The 27,143-nt window shown below is 44.9% G+C and overlaps 1 protein-coding gene and 1 long non-coding RNA gene across 3 annotated transcripts; one reads left to right on the forward strand and one right to left on the reverse strand.

Moving 5' to 3' along the window:
• The first annotated feature begins 13,300 nt into the window (after positions 1-13,300).
• On the forward strand, positions 13,301-14,444 carry LOC122194511 (uncharacterized). Of its 2 annotated transcripts, XR_006183332.1 has the most exons (3): positions 13,301-13,627; positions 13,712-13,753; positions 14,129-14,444. It is a non-coding gene; the product is annotated as an uncharacterized LOC122194511 (long non-coding RNA). The 2 variants fall into 2 exon arrangements; XR_006183333.1 differs by having other exon boundaries at positions 13,301-13,753.
• Positions 14,445-14,786: 342 nt separating this feature from the next.
• Positions 14,787-16,673, reverse strand: LOC111904948 (uncharacterized). The gene has a single exon (XM_023900646.2). The coding sequence runs from the start codon at positions 15,955-15,957 to the stop codon at positions 14,995-14,997; it is 963 nt and encodes a 320-aa protein (XP_023756414.1). The 5' UTR covers positions 15,958-16,673; the 3' UTR covers positions 14,787-14,994.
• Positions 16,674-27,143: the final 10,470 nt, after the last annotated feature.

Here is a 27,143-nt window from a genome sequence, read left to right on the forward strand (position 1 = left end):
TTGAGTGCGGGGGCACAGGGCACTACCGCAAGGACTGCCCGAAGGCAAACAACAGGAATACCGGCGGAAGAGGCCGAGTTTTCGCAATGGGACAAGATGAAGCCATTGCAGACCCTACTGTTGTTACGGGTACGTTTCTTCTTGATAACTCGTATGCATGCATTTTGTTTGATAGTGGAGCGGAAAGGAGTTTTGTGAGTCACGACTTTAAAAGCTTGCTAAAACCAATACCACAATCATTAAGTGAACCGTTCATAGTAGAAATGGCCAACGGGAAAACCGAAGGCACTAAGGAGATATATTTAAACTGCACCCTAACTCTAAACGATAATCTCTTTCAAATCAACCTCATGCCAGTCTCGATTAGGAGTTTCGATGTCATCATTGGCATGGATTGGCTGAGTTCACATCGTGCGGACATCCTATGTTACGATAAGGCCGTTCGGCTTAATCTGCCAACCGGCGAAACCTTCCTTGTTTTGGGCGACAAACCTAGTACCACTCTTAGTATCATCTCAAGTATCCAAGCTCAGAAGTACCTACGCAAGGAGTGTCACGCATTTTTAGCGCATGTTGTAGACGTGAAACGCGAAGTCCGGAACATCAAGGATGTGCCCGACGTATGCGATTTTCCCGACGTGTTTCCCGAGGACCTTCCAGGGATACCACCTGTAAGACAAGTCGAATTCAGAATCGATCTGATTCCCGGAGCTACCCCAGTAGCCAAAGCGCCCTATCGATTAGCCCCGGCAGAGATGCAGGAGCTGTCCAGCCAACTGAATGAACTACTTGGAAAAGGATTCATCAGGCCGAGTTTCTCACCTTGGGGAGCACCCGTGTTGTTTGTGAAAAAGAAAGATGGATCGTTCAGGATGTGCATCGACTACCGAGAACTCAACAAACTTAGCATCAAGAACCGATACCCCCTACCCCGAATCGACGACTTATTCGATCAACTCCAAGGAGCCAACTACTTTTCCAAGATCGATTTGAGGTCGGGATATCACCAGCTGCGAGTCCTAGAGAGTGATGTTCCCAAGACGGCCTTCCGGACGAGGTACGGACATTACGAGTTCGTAGTGATGCCGTTCGGACTAACCAATGCCCCGGCCGTATTCATGGATCTAATGAATCGGGTATGTCGTCCATTCTTGGATAAATTTGTGATAGTATTCATAGACGACATACTCATTTATTCAAGGAATAAAGAAGAACATAGTCAACACCTGAGACAAGTCTTAAAGACATTACGGACTGAGAGACTGTATGCAAAATTCTCAAAATATGAGTTTTGGATTAGAAAGGTGGACAAACTCGGTCATGTGGTCAGCAAGGAAGGAATCCACGTGGACCCCTCGAAAATCAAGGCTATCGAAAACTGGTCTGCACCAACTACACCAACATAAATTCGCCAATTTCTAGGTCTTGCTGGTTATTACCGAAGGTTCATCCAAAATTTCTCCAGCATCGCAAAGCCTCTTACCGCTTTAACCCAGAAAGGTGTGACCTACAACTGGGGAGAAAAGCAAGATGTTGCATTTCAAACCTTGAAACAAGCCCTTTGCGGTGCACCTATCCTTTCTCTTCCGGAAGGGACCGAAGATTTTGTGGTGTATTGCGACGCTTCAAAGCAAGGGCTGGGTTGTGTACTAATGCAGAGGGGAAAGGTGATTGCATATGCCTCACGACAACTGAAAACGCATGAGGTCAATTACACCACTCATGACTTAGAACTTGGAGCAGTGGTCTTCGCTCTTAAAATCTGGAGGCACTACCTTTACGGTACCAAGTGCACAGTCTTTACGGACCACAAGAGCCTCCAACACATCTTTGACCAGAAGGAATTAAACATGAGACAACGACTTTGGGTCGAATTGCTCAACGACTACGAATGTGAGATTCGCTATCATCCGGGAAAGGCAAACGTCGTAGCCGATGCCCTTAGTCGAAAGGAGTACTCAGGCCGGAGAGTGAAGTCATTAGCTATGTCGATCCATTCGCACCTGTCAACGCAAGTCAAGGAAGCTCAAATAGAGGCCTTGAAACCCGAAAACGTGGCAGGTGAGGCCCTTAGGGGAATGGACAAGAATTTAGAAATCAAGAGTGATGGAGCACGCTACCTCATGAACCGGATCTGGACACCCAAGTTTGGTGGATTGAGAGAGGTAGTTATGAACGAGGCACACAGGACCCCATACTCCGTACACCCAGGGTCAGACAAGATGTATCTAGATCTCAAGCAACTCTACTGGTGGCCAAACATGAAAGCGGAGATCGCTACGTATGTGAGCAAGTGTTTAACTTGTGCCAAAATAAAAATAGAACACCAAAACCCTTAGGTCTACTCCAACAACCTGAAATACCTGAGTGGAAATGGGAACAGATTTCCATGGACTTCATAACCAAACTGCCCAAAACTCAGAGTGGCCAAGATACTATTTGGGTAATCGTCGACAGATTAACCAAATCAGCCCATTTCTTACCGATCAAGGAAACCGATAGGATGGAAAAACTATCAAGAACCTACATCCGGGAGATCGTACGACTTCATGGAGTACCGATGTCCATCATCTCAGATAGAGACAGCAGGTTCACATCCAGATTTTGGCAATCATTGCAAAAATCCATGGGAACAAGGTTGGACATGGGTACAGCATACCACCCTCAAACTGACGGACAGAGTGAGAGGACGATCCAAACCTTGGAAGACATGTTGCGAGCATGTGTAATCGACTTTGGCAAGGCATGGGATATTCACTTTCCTTTGGTCGAGTTTTCTTATAACAATAGTTACCATACTAGTATCAAGACCGCTCCATTCGAAGCCCTTTACGGCCGTAAGTGCAGATCACCCCTGTGCTGGACGGAAGTGGGCGACACACAATTGGCAAAAGGTCTAGTCCCTAATAGCACCCTCACTGGTCCGGAGATCATCAGAGAAACTACCGAAAAGATCGTGCAAATACGAGAACGACTGAAGTCCTCAAGGGATAGGCAAAAGAGCTATGCCGACAGGAGACGTAAACCCTTGGAATTCCAGATTGGCGACCGTGTACTACTGAAGGTCTCACCCTGGAAGGGCGTGATACGCTTTGGGAAGCGTGGAAAGCTAAATCCCAGGTACATTGGACCCTTCGAAATCATTTCGAGAGTTGGTCCAGTGGCTTACAAACTCCAACTTCCAATCGAGCTTAACAAAGTGCATCCAGTATTCCACGTATCGAACCTGAAAAAGTGTTTGTCCGACGAAACACTTGTAATTCCACTCGATGAAATCGAGTTAAACGAAAATCTTAACTTTGTGGAAGAACCCGTCGAGATCATGGATAGGGAAGTTAAACGGACTAAGCAGAGTCGCATTCCAATAGTGAAAGTTCGATGGAATGCTAAGAGAGGACCCGAATTCACATGGGAACGGGAAGACCAAATGCTACAGAAGTATCCACATCTCTTCCTCAGCCCCTAAAGCTTTTATCTTGTATTTAATTTCGGGACGAAATTCCCTCTAACGGGGGGATGATGTAACAACCCGTTATTTCCGGGCATTATAAATCGAGTCTTGTAACCTCTTTGGAATGTAATAGGAATATCATCGATAAATGAATTATTCAAAAGCTCTGATTGGAGTACACTATGTAGTAGATATCGTCTTAAGGTTTCCAAATATATAAAGAACACTAAAATCCGAGTTATGACGAAGTAGTTATGACCATTCTAAGATTTCCGACAAAACCGACAACACCGATTAAACGGAAAACGCAAAGTTTCAATATGATAGCATTTAGCCTTAGGTATCTAAATGAAAGTTATAGATAACATTACACCGTGAGCGTACACAAAAAGAACGTCCAAATCTGACTTCATATGAGGAAGTTATGATTTTTCCAAGATCCGAATATAGCAGTAGACAGCTAAAAACTCGAATTGGAGATCGAGCGACTTTTGGCCGGAATGACCTAAACGAGAATCGAAGGTCTCGACAATGGTATTTCAGCGGTAAAAAGTCTGGCAAAAACCGACATTAGATAAAGAAGTTATGAATTTTCAAAGAAATTCCTTAAACACGTTGAGTTATAAAATAAATAATAAAAATAATTTCGGAATTTGCCAACGGAGTCTAAACGAAAGTTGTAGAGCGTAGTCTCACCTACGCGTGGATATAAAGACCATAGAAAACGGAGTTCGTATGAAGAAGATATGAATTTTTGAAGTTTATTAAATAAATTATATATTTATTTAAATCAAAATTTCGGACCTTATCCGAAGAGGAGTCAGCGTCCTCATCCGGGTACGCGCTGCGTACCCCTGTACGCCCCGCGTACCCGAGAGACTTGGCCTCTGATCGTCCACGTCGCCCTATCCGAGCCATCCGACCCGTCCGACCTGTCCGAAGTACCCGACCCGTCCGACCCGCTGGCAAGTCCAGCCTATACGCCACCTTGCCCACCCGGGCTACAACCCTTAACAACCCAATATACCTCGGGCCCAACTTGCCCCGCTTCCTGAATTGAATGACGCCCTTCCAAGGCGACACTTTCAGGAGAATCATATCCCCAACCTGGAACTACAGGTCGAATCGGCGCTTGTCGACGTAACTTTTCTGCCGACTCTACGCGGTCTGAAGCCTGCTTCGAACCTACTGAATCCTCTCGGTAGTCTTGAGTACCACTTCGGTGCTCCCCATGACCCTCTGACCAACCTCTCCCCAGCATATCGGGGTCCTGCACCTCCGTCCGTACAACATCTCGAATGGAGGGCGGTCGATACTCGCGTGGTAGCTGTTGTTGTACGAGAACTCAGCCAAGGGAAGATAAGTATCCCAGCTACCACCGAAGTCTAGCATGCACGCCCGCAACATATCCTCCAGAGTCTGGATGGTCCGCTCGCTCTGACCATCTGTCTGCAGGTGACAGGCGGTGCTAAAATGCAAACGAGTGCCCAACTCGTCATGAAACCTCTTCCAAAACTTGGAAGTAAAACGCACATCCCTGTCCGAGATAACCGATACCGGCACCCCGTGCCTCGCCACAATCGCCCTAATATAGATGTCGGCCAATTTCTCGGCCGATATGCTCTCCTGAATCGGAATAAAATGAGCACTCTTGGTCAATCGATCCACGATGACCCAAATCGAATCTACTCCACGCACGGTCCTGGGAAGCTTCGTGATAAAATCCATCGTGATATCTTCCCATTTCCACAACGGGATGTCCAACGACTGCATCTTGTCATGCGGTCTCTGATGTTCGGTCTTGACCTTCCTGCAGGTAAAGCACCGCCCGACGTACCAAGCCATATCCCGCTTCATAAAGGGCCATCAATAATCTATACGAAGATCCCTATACATCTTCGTCGCCCCGGGATGAATAGAGAATCGGGATTTATGTGCCTCCTCCATCAAGATCTGGCGCACGCCTCCGTGATACGGCACCCACACCCTACGGTGTAATGTCAATAGTCCTCGGCTATCATAATCGAAGGAGGAAACCTGACCCACCACACGCTCACTCTTCCGATGCTCCTCCTTGATAGCCTCCTGTTGAGCCTCCCGAATTTGCTCCAACAGGGGAGTCACTACGGTCATTCTCATACAAATATCCCTGATCGGTGCCGCCTTGCGGCTAAGCGCATCGGCCACCACGTTGGCCTTCCCCGGGTGGTAGAGGATCTCGCAATCATAATCCTTCACCACGTCCAACCACCGACACTGCCTCATGTTCAGATTCGTCTGATCCATAGGGTACCTCAAACTCTTGTGGTCCGTGTAGATGGTACATCGAACCTGGTAGAGGTAATGCCGCCAAATCTTGAGGGCAAAAACCACTGCCCCCAACTCCAAATCATGTGTCGGGTAGTTCGCATCGTGAGGCTTGAGCTGCCTCGAAGCGTAGGCAATGACATGCCCCCTCTGCATCAGTACCGCGCCCAACCCTGAAATGGACGCGTCACAGTAAACCACAAAATCCTCTACGCCCTCTGGCAGGGCTAAGATTGGCGCCTCACACAATCTCTGTCTCAGTGTCTCAAACGCAGCCTGCTGCTCGGGTCCCCACCGAAACACCACGGCTTTCTTCGTCAGCCGCGTCAGGGGTACGACTATCTTGGAGAAATCCTGAATGAATCTCCGATAGTAGCCTGCCAATCCTAGGAAACTCCGAATCTCAGATGGAGACTTCGGAACCTCCCACCTCATCACGGCCTCGACCTTGGCCGGATCGACCAGAATCCCGTTCTGGTTGACAAGGTGTCCGAGAAATTGCACATCGCGCAACCAAAACTCACACTTGGAGAACTTGGCATACAATCTGTCCCTCCTCAGGGTCTCCAATACCTCTCTCAGATGCTCCTCATGCTCCTCCTGTGTCTTGGAATAAACCAAGATGTCGTCAATGAAAACTATCACAAACCGATCCAGCATCGGTCTGCACACGCGGTTCATGAGGTCCATAAACGCGGCAGGGGCATTGGTGAGCCCAAACGGCATCACCACGAACTCATAATGGCCATAGCGCGTCCAAAACGCGGTCTTTTGCGCATCCTCCTCTCTTACCCTCATCTGGTGATAACCCGAACGCAAATCAATCTTGGAGAACCAAGATGCTCCCTGAAGCTGGTCAAAGAGATCATCAATCCTCGGGAGTGGGTAACGGTTCTTCACTGTTACCTTGTTCAGCTCCCGGTAATCTATACACATCCTATGCGACCCGTCCTTCTTTTTCACGAACATAATCGGGGCTCCCCAGGGTGAACTGCTCGGTCTAATGAATCCCTTGTCTAGCAGCTCCTGCAGCTGCGTAGACAACTCCTGCATCTCAGGAGGAGCCAACCGATACGGTGCCTTGGCTATCGGAGCCGCACCAGGAACGAGGTCAATCCTAAAATCCACCGGTCGCTCCGGAGGTATCCCAGGAAGCTCCTCTGGGAAGACATCTGCGAAATCTTGCACCACCGGAACCTCGCTCACTGTCGCCTTACCCGCCTCCCGGGTATCCATCACGTACGCGACATATCCTGCGCATCCCTGCTGAAGGTAGCGTCTAGCCCTCGCTGCCGAACATACTGCAGGTCCACACTGCGGCCTCTAGCCATGAATCACTAACTCTCCCCCACCTGGGGTCCTGACTCGCACTAGCTGCTGTGCGCAATCTATCACCGCCCCATTAGGGCTCAACCAATCCATGCCTATAATCACCTTGTTCCCACGCAACGGAATGGGAACCAGATCCACCAAATAGCGCTCCTCGAATAACCTCAGAACACAATCTCTGAATACTGATGACGCCCGCACGGATCGATCGTCGGCAATCTCCACCTCCAAAGGGCAATCTAACATGTCTGAAGACTCAGGAAACTTCTTGCTAAGCGCAAGGGAAACAAATGATCGGGTAGCACCCGAGTCGAACAACACCTGAACTGGGATATCGTTCACATGGAACGATCCTAACACATATATACATACACCGAGCACATATCAATATCATAACATCATAAAATAAAATAGAGGGAAAGAATCATACCCGTCACCACATCGGGTACGGCGCGTGCCTCCTCGGTAGTCAGCTGAAATGCCCGGCTCCTCACCACTGGAGCCTCTGTCTTGCCCTGCCGGCCATCAGTAATCCGCAAGGTCGCTGGTGCTGGCGCCTTCACTGACGCTGTAGCTGTCAACTGGGAACAATTGGCCTTCTTGTGGCCTCTCTGGTTGCAGTGGAAACACAGCAACTCTGATGTCTGTAACACAGGTGCAGGGGCGGTACAATCCCTGCTAAAATGCCCCGTCTTGCCGCACTTATAGCAGCCTGATGATCCCAGTCTACACGCCCCCTCATGAGGCCTGCCGCATTTCCTACAGCGGCTCGGTCCTGACTGGCCTTTCGGCCTACCATCTGATCCCTTGGGCTTCTTCCCCGAAGCCCCTCCTATCTGTCCCTCCTCTGACTTCCGTTTCCGGATATGCTCCAAATCTATCTCCCTCTCCCTCGCCTTGGCAATCATGGAGTCCAAGGTGGGGTAAGCTGAAAAACTAACATGCTCCCGGATATCAGCCCGGAGCATGTCATGATAGCGGGTCCTCCTCATGTCCTCATCGCCCGCATACTGGGGCACCAACAGTGCCCTCTCCCGGAACTTATCGGTGATCTCCGCCACAGTCTTCGTCGTCTGTCTCATGTCCAAAAACTCCTTGGCCAGCTGCTGAAGCTCGATAGCCGGTGCAAACTCTGCCCTGAACCTGGTCACAAAGTCCGACCAGGTCATAGCCTCGATAGCTGAGGCTCCCAACGAGTCACCCACTGACTCCCACAAATCTCGAGCTCGGTCTCGTAAACACCCTGCTGCATACCTCACCTTCGACCCCTCGGGGCAGAAGCTAGTCAACTGTGCAGACTCGATGTCCGCAATCCATCGCCTGGCAGCAATGGGGTCTTTCACTCCTTGGAAATCTGGCGCACCACTGCCCCTAAAGTCCTTAAAGGACAACGTGCGAGATCCCGACTGGCCAGATGCCATGTCACTCCTGAACGCCCTAAGGCGATCCTCCATCAACTCGATGATCCCTTCCTTGATCGACCCGAAGATAATGGGGGTTGACTCAAGGATACCCCTGGTCTCATCTTGGCCTCCCTTGGTTCGGGTACGGATCCTCTGCTTTCAGTAGTACGGGCCCATACTACCTTCCACATCTATCCGTACCTTCTTCAAGGACTGCCTCGACTCCGCCAGATCCCTTTCACTATTGCTGTCCTCTACTATACTCATCCTAGGCTTGCCCTAGGGAAATCTCTGACTCTACTCCATCCAGTCCCCAGCTTCTGCAGGCCTCCTTGTAATGCCAATTAGCCATTACCCGAATACCATCACATGTGATGAGGCCCAGATAATCCTTTGAGTAACAGACTCGTCCCTACAACGGTTGGACTCAAACAAGAGCTGCGCAATAGGATCAAATCCAACACTCTAAGATTATTCAACCCTGATCACATGCGACGTGTCGTATTCACCTAACGGCTAACTCCCATTATTCAGAGTCCCACAAAGCACGAAGCAAGTAGCATTTGGACAAGGGTAACAATCTCAATCAACTCTATCTGCTTACAGGAACTGCACTAGCATACAATGCTAAGTTCATACTATCAGGCATAACCTAATCAGGCTATCCTACTTGCTGCCTACTCAACACTAGCATGCAATTTCTCATACAACTGAAACATATAAAGCAGGCACATAAGGCATCACTCCTAGATCCTTATTCCTATTCTAGCATGCCGTTCTACAAAATCTGATAAACATAACATAAACTTGTATGGGTACTTTGAGGAATACTTACTTGAGCTCGGCCGGTCGCGCACATCACACACTTCGTTCTTTCTCAAAACTCTTTTCTTAATCTTTAGAAAACATTTTCTTTTTGGAAAATCTTTTAATCCCTCGATTTGAGTTCAGACACCCCCGAATGTGTGTCCGAATCCCTCAAACCAGGGCTCTGATACCAACTTGTAACGACCCAATTTTCACGTCCAAAAATTTCGTTTTTAAAACATTACTTAGAAAACATTAATAATTAAAAACATTGTTTGATCAAACCACAGCACAACGTAAACCATGTCTAAAAGCCAAATCATACAACCAATCGAAATATCAGAGTATAAATCCCAGAGAAATCTCGTAAATGCGGAAACCAGTGTGTGTGTATGATGTGCCGCTACCGCGCCAGCTCCTTCCCCTTTGATGAAGAGGTACCTGAAACCAAATCTGTAAACTGTAAACACAAAGCTTAGTGAGTTCCCCTATCGTACCACCTACCATACAACACATATCATACATACTGCCAGGCTATTCTGGGGTGCCTGACTACCCGGTACGGCCATTCTGGGGTGCTGACTACCAGTGCGGCCATTCTGGAGTGCCGTCTACTCGTGCGACCATTCTGGCGTGCTGTCTACCCGTGCGGCCATTCTGGGGTGCCGTCTACCCGTATCAAGCCATTCGGGGATGCTGACTACCCTTCAGTCCTAACGACCGAACCTCGGGGACTATTTTACCCCTACTACTACTACTATCACATATCATAACATAACATATTATCAGACATATCTGGGGTGTCCGAACTACCCTTCGGTCCTAACAACCGAACTCGGGGACTGCTCCCCTCCTACTACCTCTAACTCATATAACAGATCATGCTAGCATATAAACATAACATCACATACTGTCAGACGTATCTGGGGTGTCTGACTACCCTCCGGTCCTAACAACCGAACTCTACTACTGTCACACATAACACATCATGCTAGCATATAACATATCAGGTAGTAGCAAACCTAGATGACATCACACAGACAATCATCTAACATACGACTCCTACTGGTGGGCCGACATTGTGGCCGTAGACCCACCGCTACTGGAAGGTAACTCACGTCGAAGTAGCTGCTGATCTGATCGGGAACTGACTGTCTACTGTTGCTGCTGCTGCTCCGGAAATCCTCCGGCTGTAATTCCCACAACATACTCAATCAAACACTGCTAACTGTCCTTTGGGTAAAATGACCATTTTACCCCTGATCATGCCCTAAGTCAAAGTCAGAGTCAACTTTCAGTTGACCCGACTTGCCGAGTTGGCTCGCCAACTCGCCGAGTCCCTGTCCAATCGACTGACCTGGATCCCGTCTCTACTCGTCGATTTAGGCATTGAATCGACGAGTTCTCCTTCCAAACTGATGTTCAAGTCATTCATCCTACTCGCCGAGTTGTATGAACAACTCGCCGAGTCTGATCTTGATCTAAGGAGATTGCCTTGAATTCGCCGAGTCAGGGCCATGACTCGCCGAGTTCCTTCATGGATGAGTTCGGCTTCCAACTCACTGAGCCACTCCCCGTGACTCACTACTCTACTCGACACAACGAAAAGGGAATAAACTCGGAGACTCGCGAGCAGACTCGCCGAGTCAGATGAACGACTCGCCGAGTCGCTACCATGCAGTCTCTATATGGTCAATTTTGCTTGAATCCAACTTATGCTATCCACAGATCTGGGTTCCTAGAGCATGAATAACACGTAAAGTTTCCAACTTTACGTGTAGATACTCACTAATGAGGGTTTTAGGGCTCAAAATGCACCAAAAAGGGTAGATCTAGGGTGTACATGCAACATGGGTCCATAAAGGCAGTAGATCCAAGCTCCTGGAGCTCGATCTCACCTAGATCTAGAAGTTACCCAGCTTATTACGAGTCCACAAGCATACATAAGCTTGGAAACGGATCAAAAAGGGCTTTAATGGAGCCATAAGTATGAAAACATGGGGGAAACGAGCCATACCTTAGTGAACACTCTGAGATTGCTCAAAGGTGCTTGACCTCCTCTTCTTCTTCTTGATCTCCTCTCCTACTCACTCCAAAGCTTCAAAAGAATACACCAAAGGTTTCAAATCCACAAGAAACAAGGCTTGAATGAGGTTTAGGGCTCTGAGGGTGAATGGGGGCTGGCTTGGGGCGGAAATGAGTGCTTAAATAGGGTGCAAACCCCTGAAACTTAGGGTTTCATCCAACAGCGGTGACTCGCTGAGTCCAGGATATGGACTCGCCGAGTCGCCTACTTAAACATATCCCGGGTCCCGTTTCTACTCGGCGAGTCGGACCTATGAATCGCCGAGTCCAAGGCTAAAAAAAATGGAAAACACTCAAATAAGATTAACGTACCAGGAACCAGGTGCTACAAAAACCCCTAAAGTCACCCAGGTTAGAGTCTTTGTTTTTGGCTATTGGTTGTGTGTTTTGTTGTAGAGTTTTGTATACATAAATTCAATTAAAATATAATAGTAAAATAATGAAATTTGAAAACTTTAAATACCCTAAAAAAAACCACATGAAGCTTATTTTTAGTGCTTATAAATACATTATGAAACAAAATTTTGATAACTTTGACACTTAGATAGTTAGACTACAGGGTGAGCATGGTGCAATTTTAAGGCCAAATCGAACCGCAAACCGCAAGGTGCGGTTTTTGAATTCTAGAAACCGTTGGGTGCGGTTTTTCAATGGTTCGGTTTTAGTGTTCTTGAGTGCGGTTTCGGTTTGTACCGGTTCGGTGTCGGTTTTAAACTGAGCCAAACATATGGTGCAATTTTTTACGTTCACCGTTATGATTTTTTTAACTGTGGTGTTCATGTGAAGATTTATGATTGTATGACATGGTGTCATTTCGTTTCCTCACATTTAGAAGCTGTAATTTTGAGTTTTTTTTATGTTGTTTACTTGATCACTTCATTTGCTACCCATATTACTAGCTCATTGTTATTCAATTTGTGCTTAGAAGTTACAAGTTTGCAAGTTGTAGCCCATATAGTGTTTACACTTTACACATAATCATTAAGTCACAAACACAAAGTGACAAACTCACATATTAAACCTAATACCTATTTATTAATTACCTTCAAGTTCAATACATAATATATGTATAAATTATAGTTTATTAGTTTTTAAAATAATATGTATCATTATAATATATATATATATATATATATATATATATATATATATATATATACATATTTGCGATTTATTTTATTGTTAATAAGCGTGCGATGCGGTTCGGTTTCTAGATAAAAACCGCACCACAACAATAAATTCGGTTCTTTCAAAAAAATAAAATCCGCACCATTGGTGTTTGCGTCGGTTTCGGTTGGTGACGGTTTATTGCGATTTTTCTTTTATCGGTTTGGTTTTTGTTCACCCCTAGTTATGAGGATGCGCCAAGATTGGGTCACTGGTAGCTTAGAGAGAGAGAGAGAGAGAGAGAGAGAGAGAGAGAGAGAGAGAGAGAGAGAGAGAGAGAGAGAGAGAGAGAGAGAGAGAGAGAGAGAGAGAGAGAGAGAGAGAGAGAGAGAGAGAGAGAGAGAGGATAAACGATGTAGAAAAGGTTTAGATGGATTGCAATTGGCTCTTTTAATTCTTTATTTTCTTTTAAACATGCTAGCACACTATCGATCTTTAGTATAAGGGTGATATCTGGACTTCTGACCGAACCTGTTGAGACTTATCAGGTCCAAGTCGGGTTCCTATTCTTAAACGTAAAAGTGAGCATTTTGACCAGACCTGACTCGGAAATTGGTGGACTTAGGACCAGACCTATTGAGCTTACCACCTATTGAAGCTTACCAAATACTGAGCCGGGTCGATGTCGGGTCCGATCGGAAAGTCAGAAATGCTTACCCCTACCTTAATAAAATGTCATGCTTAGACGAAATATAAAAATATAATCTTTAACATCTTGGTTACTTAGAAAAACAAATCAGTAATAGTTCATTCACTTCATTGTGTTGATACGCTATAAAAATGTTTGTTCTTTATTTGTGTGTGTTTGGGGATTTGAGAGTTGAGGGATAGATGGAGGCGATTCTGCCGTTGGGGATCATATTGCATCGCCGGCAACGTCCAATATTTTCTTCACAAAGCCGCTCATCATTTTCTGTGTTTTTCATTCGTATCTGAATCTGATTTATTTACTATTTACTATTTACTATTTATTTGTTCTACATCGGTAATGATTTGTGGGATGTCGCCATGTGAAGACGTGATAACAACATCGTCCACCAAAAACTCTCCTTCTAATTTCGATTTTATCCACTTTCAGGTTCTATTCCTAAACGAATCTCTTTCAACTTCGATTTTCAGAGCTTCTCTACCTAAGTAACTAATAACTAATATCAACATCTAGGGTTCACTTCCATTCATCATTTCGATCTCTAATAATAGTATGGTTAGTACCAACTTACTTCATTCATCTTTGTATTTTATAAACCTAACAAACTATACCGATGTCATACAAACACAAACCACTTTTCATTTCATTGCCATAAATATAATTGGATCGATTCTTTAAAATATAATGTCGTGATAACATAAAATTTAAAATTATAATGCTACATAATGTGGCGGTTTTCTTCTTGATACATGTTTGTATTTTATAAACGATTAACCTATCCAAATATAACGATGTCATACAAACACAAAATAGTTTTCTTTGCTATAATTGACTAGATTTTTAAAGGTATGTTGTAATAAGAAAAAGAACGGAAGTATAATGCTATAATGTGGTAGGTTTTTGTTGCTGATATGATTTTGATTGATGCAGGAAGGAAGTTTTAAGGAACAAAAAAAAACGTTCATCAGAAGTTTGACTTTTAGTACTATATATCGACTTCCATTAGATTTCATGTGGTAATTTGTTACAAATACAAAAAGCTCATGGTGATGTGTGTTTGAACTTTGAATTTGGTTCTTTCAAATAGTTTCTTACAATTTATTGATGGATTTGTTACATCCAAGAGATTGCTGGACTTTTAAGCACAACCACTAAGTGTCAGTAGTCAAATCCATAGTGATGATATGGTCAAAGTTGTAGTATATTATTACTCTTGGAGAAAAAAGTTTCTATTTTTGGTAGGTAATTGGTTGATTGTGTGTGCAAAAATGGCAGCTGCATTTGGTGCTACTGTACAAGCTAAAAATGGAAATACAATGCAGGACAAAGAGTAGTGTGGTTTGTCAGGTGCCTTGATGGCAATAACATACTTTCAAATCTAACTCCACTGTAACATTAATGTTACACATTACACTAAAAAACATACTTTTAAAATGTGAATGTAACAATACAAAAATTACAACATGTTTTCTACACATTACACTACATAACACCTTAATTAAGTGCTATATTTATTTTGAAGCAATTTCAATTCTGTAAAATGAGCATAGGAAAAGCAAAACTATATATTCAATTGCTACAAAAGATATAAATCCCATGAAACAAGTTTATTCCTTGTTCAAAATTCAACAAGAATGGACCCGAGCTTACAAGATGCACATAATGCATGATGAATGTATGAATGGTGTATTTACACAATTACCCTAGAACTAGAATATAAACGCACAAAGATATAAGATTTGAGTACACCTACAGAATATGTAAAGAAGCATGACCTGATGAAGAAGAAGAAGAAGTCAAGCAGTAAAGTCAATTTCAAGGTCTGGCATTGTTCTTGTAGCCATGGCATATGGAACTCTCATGCTCCCAACTCTTGTCATGCGTAATGCTTCACCAGAATTTGCAGCTCTTTCTAGTTCTTGGATTCTCTTTCTTTTCTTGTATCTCCATGCCCATAATATCAGCAATGCAAACAACACCACCAATATGATTCCACCACCTGCTATGCCAACAATAGCACACACTCTAGGCATGTTGTCTAACTTACTACTAGATGCAGTTTCTTCAGGTGATGCAGAAACTTCAGGTGTTGCAGGAGGAGAAGGGGGAGGGGATTCGACTACAATGGAGAAATGCCCCTGTTCATAAGTCAAACATTGATTGTCTGATACTAAATCTGTGAAATTGACCTGACCATGTAGATCAAACCAGACACACTTGGGATGAGAACCAGAACCTTCAGGTTTTGACCTTATTTGTCCAAACTTTATTGTGATGGCATCATCGGAAGCCCAAAATTCCAGTTCAGGTAGATTAGTAGCTGATAAGTCTGAACCATTGTAAGCAAGAAGACCCAATATAGGAGCTAGATAAGTGTAACCAGGTAAAGGGTAATATGTAGTGGACCAATTCCCCAGGTTTTGATACACCAGAACAAGTCTCTCCACATATGGTTGCTCTCTTACGCCAATGGGGATTCTGAACTCTTTAAACGTTTCAACACCTCTATGAAATAGGCTACCACTTCGTAGTCTCATTGCTGATATCTCAATCCCTGTCAAATAGGGAGGAACGAGTCCATCAAACGGAATACCAGTACGTGGATGGAAGAATGCACGGTAGGCGTATTCCTGGAGAGTCGTATCAAGAGCCCTTGCAGGCTTTGTTTCAGAATTAGATAATGGAGATCCAACTCTTGGCCAACAGAGGAAGCAAATAAGCAGAACAAGTATCGTTAAACTTCGAAATTGAGTCCCCATTGATGCTTCAGATTATTGAAAATTGGAACAACTGGCAAGAACTGGATTCTCTGTGTGTGATTTAATGGCTAACTGAAAATCAAAATTCAAATAAGCAACTATAGAGCGCTAATGCATGTCTCAAGGAACATTCCACAGACAAACCCTTACGATACTTCAAGAATTCCGCAACTGGAATCTGGATTCTAAACCGCAGATCTTGTAGAAAAGAGAAAATCCAGAGCAATGTACTCAAACGAACCCTAGAGTTTCGGCAAGAGCAGTTGAGTTTAAAAGCAGCAACAAATTGATTTATTCACCTTACAACCGTTTTCGAGTTCATCAGATTTCGCAAGAACACGCATTCATCTTCAACGCCCAAACAAATTCCTCTGCATTTTGACGAAACTGGAGCCAAAAACCGTAACTAGCGTATGAAAATTGCATAAACTTACTAGCTCCGGCGATCTCGATCGTGAAAACCGTTACTATATTCGTTTCTCCTGTTTTAGGAGTTGGAACTAACAAGAACTTCTTCTCCTGATGCGAACAATTTCTCAAGATATCCAAGAATCAAGTTGAAACACGATTTTGATATGCACACGTCAAACGAAACAATCAACGAAGATGAAACAAAAATGGAACAGAAGTAAATCAAGCGTATGTTCTAAGAAGAAATGAGTAATGAAGAAGGAGAGACGATATCCAAGAAGAATTGATGTACAAGAGGAGAGAGAGTGAAATATACACGAACATGTATGTATGGATGTATGTGGGGATTTGCAGAGTAACAGCTAACAATATGGGGAGGGGGAGTTGACGTAAATGCCCTCGTCCTTTTTCATTTATGGACAAATGTGTACAACAAAAGGTGACTACTGTTTTGCATGCCAATGGAAATGGGTCAAGTCAAACTCTCAACTTAGTCAGCGACTAGTCCTCTTCTTATTTTATTTTTGGGTAGTACGTTCCATTTAATATTATAACAATTTACTTTTTTTTTTTTCAATATAAAATGGATTTTCATATGGAGTACTTAGGAATTAGGATAGAAATATAATATTGGGAAAATGACTTACGAGCCTAACGAAGTTTCCAAACCGTTTAAAAAACCCCAATCATGGTTTGTCTGTTCAAAAAAACCCAACAAACTTAACATTTTTTCTAAAAAGCCCAGCTAAGTTAGGGCCTGTTTGTTTGCATCTTAATACCTCTTAATAAGGGGTGGGTCTGAATCTTTAAGATTCAGACCGTTTGTTTATCTCTTAAGTTTTGGTCTGAATCTGAATTTTAGCACTTACAAAATCAGATTTCAAATTTCATCCGAAAAAATAAAAGACGTGCTATGCCCTTGACACAAAAACACGTTCTCTTTCTCGCCCCTTCTCCTCCTTCTCACCCCAATTCTTATCCCTCACCGACCTCCAATAATCATCGTCTGCTTCCTCCGATCTACAACACCATCGCCGCCAATTTCGTCGCCCCGCCTCCGCCATCTGTTGCAGCAACATAGACCTCCACCTATTTAAAACGATGCCAACCTCTGGTTGTAGGTAACGTTTTTGTCATTTTTTGGCCCTGAAAATCACATAGCAATAGATATAAACTTGGTTTTTGCTGTTTTTTCTGGAATGTGTTGTTGATTGTCGGCGTCTTCTCTACCTCTGGTGACTGCTGCGCCTCCGGCAGCTTTGCCTCCCACATTCCCTCTTTCTGAAAATTGATGTTATAGTATATGATGTTTGATAAATCTGAAAACTGATAAATCTTAAATGCTGATATGGGCTTGATTTCTGAAATATAAGTTGATGATCTTGCTGATTTTATTGATTTCTAAAATGAATGTGAAATCAAAATATATGTGAAAACTGATAAATCTTAAATGCTGATATGGCTTGATTTCTGAAATATAAGTTGATGATCTTGCTGATTTTATTGATTGCTGAAATTTGTTGCCCATCTTGCTGATTTGTTATGGGATTTGTTTATTTGGATCTTTTTTTTTTAAAAAAAAAAAGTGGGTTATGATTAGTGATTAGTTGGTAAGATGATGGTTCAAGATCATGTTTGCCAATTTGATGGGTTTCATCACATATGTTTTTAAGGTGTGGTTTCAGTGGTTACAGACATAGGAGGAAGGAAGAGAAAACATGTTTTTTTTCCCAAAATGACCTTGTGCTAAAAGGAAGACAGATGATTAGAAAAGGGAGAATTCCGTATACGCCCTTGCTAAATAGCTAAATATTGTATTTGCCCGGCCTAAATTCTAAATATCGTATTTGCCATTCTTAATGTTTTTTAATATCATAAATACCCAAATCTATTTTTTGATTATTTTTATTGATTTATAATATTTTTTTACCATTTTAAAGCTAAAAACATTTGAAATAGACAATTTTGCCCTTGGCATCTAAATTCCAAAATCATCTCACGTGAACAAATAAAAATCGCAGATGCCTTATGAATTATAATCCCTTTGCGTCTTCCCTTCCCTTGCGTCTTCATTGATCAACGATCACACACAATCCTCGATCAGCAATCACACGTTGAGCAATCACACTCGAACTTAGTTGTTATCGGTTCTCCTCTTCACTGCTGCAATCGGATCAGGTTAATTTTTATCTTTCTTTGTAAGTTAAACATTCAATTCATGATTATATGCGTGATAAACCAAAGTTGGACTTATTCCTATTTTTCCTTTCTTTAATTTCGTTTTTGATGTTGCTTAATTTGTTCACGTGACTGTTTTGGAACCCTGTGTTATATTGATGTTTCAAACTACTGTATTTACAATCTTGAATTACAATTGACAGAGATTTTAATGCAAGTATTTTTTTACGGTTTAAAAAACATTAATTAATGCGAATAATGTGTTCAAGCTTATACTTGATTATATTAAATTCTTTCCATTGTGTCAATTTTTTGTGAGTTTAATATTTCAAGCTACTGTATTTAAAATCTTAATTACTAACTATCTGAAATGATTGAAGTCATGTTAGTGAGCGCCCCACTTCAATGCAATCCATTAATTCTTTACGTTTATTTAAGCATACATTTGGTATTTTTGTTATACCTTTATATATGTATTTCTTATCACCGATTTAGAATTATGTTTTAGACGTGATACAAACCAATGTCAGAAGAGCATTCTCAAACAGAAGATATTACCCTTGATGTAGCACCTGGTTCCTGGTATGTATCCTTGGTTATTAACTCTCCTTATATATTGCATTTTAACCTTGGACTCGGCGAGTTGAAGGACTAACTCGCCGAGTAGAAGCGGGACTAGACACGGGATCTACTCTGTCTACTCGGCGAGTAGGCTCGTGGGACTCGGCGAGTAGGCTCGTGGGACTCGGCGAGTAGACCCTGTCTGGACTAAAACCCTAACCCGGGTGTTTGCACCCTATTTAAACGATCTAACCCAGCCTCCATTTCCCCTAGCTCACCTAGAGGTCTGTAGAACGAAACCCTAGCCCCCTTTGTGTCCTTGTGGGTGATTTTTAGCTTTGTGAAGGTGGTTTGGAGCTTGGGAGAAGAAGGAGAAGGTTGAAGAGTGCAAGAAGGGAAGAAGATCCGGAATCTACTCTGTGAAGGGATTCTATTCAGGTAGAAAAGTTCCTACCTTGATCTTTAGTTCATTAAATCCCCTTTGGTCCCTAAAAAGTGGTTTTAAGCCCTAAGAACCTAAATCTCTATGTGTTTATGGTTAATGTTCTGCAAGGACTTCGGATTTGGACCTTTTGGACATCCTAGTAGCATAAAGTCTCTGTGGTTGAGGTGATTGAGGTCCCTATTGAGTGTAGGACCTCTTAAAGAGCTTGGAATTGCATGTTTGAGCTCATAGGGCCATGCATGCACGTAAAGTTTGCAACTTTACATGGTAAACATGCCCTACGACCATAGATCTATGGGTTTGAAGCTTTGCATGTCTCAGATCTGGCCTACTCGGGAAATGGGTCGATGGACTCGGCGAGTCCCAAAGGGGAACTCGGCGAGTTCTATGAAGACGGTCCTAGACTCGGCGAGTTGGATGAACAACTCGGCGAGTCCTATGAAGATTGCCTGGAGCTCGCCGAGTTGTTCTTCAAACTCGGCGAGTCATATGAACTTTCACAGAGAAAGAGGGGTTTTAGCGTTGAAGGTTCAACCCTTCGTACCTGCACGCGGAATTAACCGTGTAACGTAGTCCCCAAACGCCAAACCCTCGTATGGGGTGTTCTGGTGTGGATTGGAAGCGAGTAGGGGATCCGCTCGAGGAACTCGACGAGTTGCTCGCGGACTCGGCGAGTCGAGACTCGAGTCGGCCCCATAGTCCCGAGTGGTGAGTCAAGGGTGACTCAGTGAGTGGGGCGTGGGACTTGGCAAGTAGGACCGGATTAGTAAGGGAAGGACTCGGCGAGTTGCTCGCGGACTCGGCGATTCCAGTCAACTGGAAGTTGACTTTGACTTGGATTTCGACTTGGTCAAGGGTAAAAGGGTCATTTTACCCTAAGTACATCTAGCAGTGTTTGACTGATCGTTTTGTGGGAATTATAGCCGGAGGACGTCCGGAGCAGCAGCAGCAGCAGTAGACAGTCAGTTCCCGATCAGATCAGCAGCTACTTTGAGGTGAGTTACCTTCCAGTAGCGGTGGGTCTACGGCCATAATGCCGGCCCACCAATAGGAGTTGTACCTAAGATGAATGTCTTTGTGATATCATCTAGGTATGCTACTACACTATATGTTATATGCTAGCATGATGTGTTATATGTGATAGAAGTAGAGTTCGGTTCTTAGGACCGAAGGGTAGTTCAGACACCCTAGATATGTCTGATAATTTGTTATGTTATGATATATGTGTAAGTAGCAGTAGGGGGTGAAATAGTCCCCGAGGATCGGTTGTCAGGACCGACGGGTAGTCAGCACCCCAGAATAGCTTGACTGTAGCACCTGATTCCTGGTACGTAAATCTTATTTGAGTATTTATCTTCTTTTAGCCTTGGACTCGGCGAGTCACAGGTCCGACTCGCCGAGTAGATGCGGGACCCGGGACACGTTTAAGTTGTCGACTCGGCGAGTCCATATCCTGGACTCGGCGAGTCACAGTTGTTGGATGAAACCCTAAGTTTCAGGGGTTTGCACCCTATTTAAGCAACACCTCCGCCCCAGGCCAGCCCCCATTCTCTCCCCAGAGCTCCCACCCCTCGTTTATGCTTGTTCTTTGAAGAATTGAAGCTTTGTTGTGTGCTTTTGAAGGTTTTGAAGGAGGAAGGAAGTAGATCCAGAAGAAGGGAAGCCATCCAAGCATTATTGTGTTCTTCCAGCAGTTCCTTTGAGGTATAACCCGTTTTCCCCATGATTCTATGCTTAGTACTTCATTTAGGTCTTTCTTGGACAAATACCCAAGCTTGTATGTGCATTATATGTCATAATAAGATGTTTGGCCTCTGGATCTAGGCAAGATTGAGCTCCAGGAGCTCATATCTGTTAGCTTTATGGCCCCATGTTGCTTGTTCACCCTAGATCTACCCTTTTGAGGCATTTTGAGCCCTAAAATCCATATTGGTGAATATCCACACGTAAAGTTGGAAACTTTACGTGCGATTCGTGTCCTAGAAGTCTAGATCTGTGAATCGCATGGACTGGAATCGAGCAAATCTGTGTATTTAGTGGGTGCATGGCAACGACTCGGCGAGTCGTTCATATGACTCGGCGAGTCTATTCGCGAGTCTCCGAGTTTGTCCCCTTTTCGTAGTGTCGAGTGAGCAGTGAGTCACGGGGTGTGACTCAGTGAGTCGGAAGCTGAACTCATCTATGGAGGTACTTGGCGAGTCAATGCCTAGACTCGGCGAGTTCAAGGCAATCTCCTTAGATCAAGAACAGACTCGGCGAGTTGTTCATACAACTCGGCGAGTCTTAGCATAAGTGTTCATCGGATGAAGATGAACTCGACGAGTTGTTCATACAACTCGGCGAGTAGGATGAAGGACTTGAATATCAGTTTAGAAGGAGAACTCGTCGAGTCGTCGCCTAACTCGACGAGTAGGAATGGGATCCAGGTCAATCGTTTGGGTGGTGACTTGGTGAGTTGGAAATCCAACTCGGCGAGTCAGGTCAACTGAGAGTTGACTTTGACTTTGACTTAGGGCAGGGTCAGGGGTAAAATGGTCATTTTACCCAAAGGTCAGTGAGTAGTGTCTGATTGAGTATGTTGTGGGAATTGCAGCCGGAGGATTTCCAGAGCAGCAGCAGCAGCAGTAGGCAGTTAGTTCCTGATTAGATCAGCAGCTACTTCGAGGTGAGTTACCTTCCAGTAGCGGTGGGTCTTCAGCCATAATGTCGGCCCACCAGTAGGAGTTGTATGTTAGATGATTGTCTTTGTGATATCATCTAGGTTTGCTACTACCTGATATGTTGTATGCTGGCATGATATGTATATGTGATAGTTGTAGAGTTCGGTTGTTAGGACCGAAGGGTAGGTCGGACACCCCAGATATGTCTGACAGTACGTGATGATATGATTGCATGCTGGCTTGTTATGTTATATGAGATAAAGGTAGTAAGAGGGGACTAGTCCCCGAAGATCGGTTGTTAGGACCGATGGGTAGTCAGCACCCCAGAATGGCTTGACATGGGTAGTCAGCACCCCAGAATGGCTTGACATGGGTAGTCAGCACCCTAGAATGGCTTGACACGGGTAGGGCGACACCCCAGAACGGCCGTACCGGGTAGTCAGGCACCCCAGAATAGCCTGGCAGTAAGTATGTTATGTGTTTGTATGGTATGTGGTACGATGGGGGAACTCACTAAGCTTTGTGCTTATAGTTTTCAGTTTTGGTTTCAGGTACCTCCTCAGCTAGGGGAAAGGAGCCGGCGCGGTAGCAGCATGTCACACACACACACACACACACTCTCTGGTTTCCGTATTTACGAGCTTCACTGGGATTTGTACTCTGATATTTTGATTGGTTGTATGTTTTGGTTTTCAGACATGGTCCACTTTATGTTATGGTTGATCAAACGATGTTTTTAGCTATTAATATTTTCTAAAGTAATGTTTTTAAACAAAATTTTTGGTCGTGAAAATTTGGGTCGTTACATTGACACGGGTAGACGGCACCCCATAATAGTCGCACGGGTAGTCGGCACCCCAGAATGGTCGTACCGGGTAGTCAGGCACCCCAGAATAGCCTGACAGTATGTATGTTATGTGTTTGTATGGTATGTGGTACAATGGGGGAACTCACTAAGCTTTGTGCTTACGTTTTTCAGTTGTTGTTTCAGGTACCTCTTCAGCTAAGGGAAAGGAGCCGACACGGTAGCGGCATAACACACACACACACACTCTTGTTTCCGCACTATGGATTTCTGGGATGTACTCTGAATTATTACTATGATATTACCGGTTTTCAGACATGAATGTTTTGTAATGATGTTTCTATGTATTAACCTAAACTAAAAAATGAAATTTTTAACCGGTACTTTTGGGACGTTACAAGTTGGTATCAGAGCCTTGGTTTGAGGGATTCGGACACACCTTCGGGGGTGTCTGAACTCAAATCGAGGGATTAAAAGATTTTCCAAAAAGAAATTGTTTTCTAAAAAATTGAGAAAAGAGTTTTGAGAAAGAACGAAGTGTGTGATGTGCGCGACCGGCCGAGCTCAAGTAAGTATTCCCCAAAGTACCCATACAAGTTTATGTTATGTTTATCAGCTTTTGTAGAACAGCATGCTAAAATAGGACTAAGGATCTAGGAGTGATGCCTTATGTGCCTGCTTTATATGTTTCAGTTGTATGAGAATTGCATGCTAGTATTGAGTAGACAACAAGTAGGATAGCCTGATTAGGTTATGCCTGATAGTATGAACTTAGCATTGAATGCTAGTACAGTTCCTGTAAGCAGATAGAGTTGATTGAGATTGTTACCCTTGTCTGAATGTTGCTTGCTTCGTGCTTTGTGGGACTCTGAATAATGGGAGTTAGCCATTAGGTGAATACGTCACGTCACATGTGATCAGGGTTGAATAATCTTAGAGTGCTGGATTTGATCGTATTGCGCAGCTCTTGTTTGAGTCCAACCGTGGTATGGACGAGTCTGTTACTCAAAGGATTATCTGAGCCTCATCACATGTGATGGTATTCAGGTAATGGCTAATTGGCATTACAAGGAGGCCTGTAGCAGCTGAGGACTGGGTAGAGTAGAGTCAAAGATTTCCCTAGGGCAAGCCTAGGATGAGTATAGCAGTGAACATCAATAGTGAAAGGGGTCTGGTGGAGTCAAGGCAGTCCTTGAAGAAGGTACGGATAGATGTGGAAGGTAGTATGGGCCCGTACTATTGAAAGCAGAGGATCCGTACCCGAACTAAGGAGGGCTGAGATAAGACCGGGGAACTTGAAGTAGTTGTGATCCCTCAAGAAGTAGCAGTATCACTAATAATTGTTATTTATGTATTGCAGAATGGTGGTACTTCGATCGAGGCCGATAGATGGCGGTTCAGGAGAGGGGTCAGGTTCGGGATCAGGTTCCGAGCTGGTAGATGAGGGAATACGTGAGTTCATCGCGTCAGAGATCACTAGGGGTACCTTGAGTCGACCCCCATCATCTTCGGGTCAATCAAGGAAGGGATAGTTGAGCTGATGGAGGATCGCCTCAGGGCGTTCAGGAGCGACATGGCATCTGGCCAGTCGGGATCTCGCACGCTGTCCTTCAAGGACTTCAGGGGCAGTGGTGCGCCGGATTTCCACGGGGTGAAATACCCCATTGCTGCCAGGCGATGGATTGCAGACATCGAGTCTGCACAGTTGACTAGCTTCTGCCCCGAGGGGTCAAAGGTGAGGTATGCAGCAGGGTGTTTACGAGACCGAGCACGAGATTGGTGGGAGTCAGTGGGTGACTCGTTGGGAGCCTCAGCGGTCGAGGCTATGACCTGGTCGGACTTTGTGACCAAATTCAGGGCGGAGTTTGTGCCGACTGTCGAGCTTCAGCAGCTGGCCAGGGAGTTTTTGGATATGAGACAGACAACGGAGACTATGGTGGAGATCACCGCCATGTTCTGGGAGAGGGCACTGTTGGTGCCCCAGTACGCGGATGATGAGGACATGAGGAGGACCCGCTATCATGACATGCTCCGAGCTGACATTGGGGAGCATGTTAGTTTTTCAGCTTGCCCCACCTTGGACTTTATGATTGCCAGGGCGAGGGAGAGGGAGATAGATTTGGAGCATATCTGGAAACGGAAGTCAGAGGAGGGACAGACGGGAGGGGCTTCGGGGTAGAAGCCCAAGGGATCAGATGGTAGGCCGAAAGGCCAGTCAGGAATGGGCCGCTGCTGGAAATGCGGCAGGCCTCATGAGGAGGCATGTAGACTAGGATCGTCAGGCTGCTATAAGTGCGGCAAGACGGGGCATTTTAGCAGGGATTATACCGCCCCTGCACCTGTGTTACAGACATCAGAGTTGTTGTGTTTCCACTGCAACCAAAGAGGCCACAAGAAGGCCAATTGTCCCCAGTTGACAGCTACAGCGTCAGTGAAGGCGCCAGCACCAGCGACCCTGCGGATTAATGATGGCCGGCAGGGCAAGGCAGAGGCTCCAATGGTGAGGAGTCGGGCATTTCAGCTGACTACCGAGGAGGCACGCGCCGCACCCGATGTGGTTACGGGTATGATTCTTTCCCTCTATTTTATTTTTATGATGTTATGATATTGATATGTGCTCTGTGTGTATATGTATGCATTAGGATCGTTCCATGTGAAAGGCATCCCAGTTCAGGTGTTGTTAGACAAGAGATTCATTCGACCGAGCAGTTCGCCCTGGGGAGCCCCGATCGTGTTCGTGAGAAAGAAGGACGGGTCGCATCGGATGTGTATAGATTACTGGGAGCTAAACAAGGTAATGGTGAAGAACCGTTACCCACTCTCGAGGATTGATGATATCTTTGACCAGCTTCAGGGAGCGTCTTGGTTTTGCAAGATCGATTTGCGTTCGGGTTATCATCAGATGAGGGTCAGAGAGGAGGATGCGCAGAAGACCGCGTTTCGGACGCGCTATGGCCATTATGAGTTCGTGGTGATGCCGTTTGGTCTCATCAATGCTCCTGCCGCGTTCATGGACCTCATGAACCGCGTATGCAGATCGATGCTGGATCGGTCTGTGATAGTTTTCATTGACGACATCTTGGTTTATTCCAAGACACGTGAGGAGCACGAGGAGCATCTTAGAGAGGTTTTGGAGACCCTGAGGAGGGATAGCTTATATGCCAAGTTCTCCAAGTGCGAGTTTTGGTTTCGCGAGGTGCAATTTCTAGGACACCTTGTCAACCAGAACGGGATTCTAGTCGACCCGGCCAAGGTCGAGGCCGTGATGAGATGGGAGGTTCCTAAGTCTCTATCCTAGATTCGGAGCTTCCTAGGGTTACCAGGCTACTATCGGAGATTCATTCAGAATTTCTCCAAGATAGTCGTACCCCTGACGCGGCTGACGAAGAAAGTCGTAGTCTTTCGGTGGGGACCCGAGCAGCAGGCTGCGTTTGAGACACTGAGACAGAGATTGTGCGAGGCGCCAATCTTAGCCCTGCCAGAGGGCGTAGAGGATTTTGTGGTTTACTGTGACGCGTCCATTTCAGGGTTGGGCGCGGTACTGATGCAGAGGGGGCATGTCATTGCCTACGCTTCGAGGCAGCTCAAGCCTCACGATGCGAACTACCCGACGCATGATTTGGAGTTGGGGGCAGTGGTTTTTGCCCTCAAGATTTGGCGGCATTACCTCTACGAGGTTCGATGTACCATCTACACGGACCACAAGAGTTTGAGGTACCTCATGGATCAGCCAAATCTGAACATGAGGCAGTGTCGGTGGTTGGACGTGGTGAAGGATTATGATTGCGAGATCCTCTACCACCCGGGGAAGGCCAACGTGGTGGCCGATGCGCTTAGCCGCTAGGCGGTGCCGATCAGGGATATTTGTATGAGAATGATCGTAGTGACTCCCCTGTTGGAGCAAATTCGGGAGGCTCAACAGGAGGCTATCAAGGAGGAGCATCGGAAGAGTGAGCGTGTGGTGGGTCAGGTTTCCTCCTTCGATTATGATAGCCGAGGACTATTGACATTACACCGTAGGGTGTGGGTGCCGTATCACGGAGGCGTGCGCCAGATCTTGATGGAGGAGGCACATAAATCCCGATTCTCTATTCATCTAGGGGTGATGAAGATGTATAGGGATCTT

Source organism: Lactuca sativa, chromosome 5 (assembly GCF_002870075.4).
Source record: "Lactuca sativa cultivar Salinas chromosome 5, Lsat_Salinas_v11, whole genome shotgun sequence".
NCBI classification, from domain to species: Eukaryota; Viridiplantae; Streptophyta; class Magnoliopsida; order Asterales; family Asteraceae; genus Lactuca; species Lactuca sativa.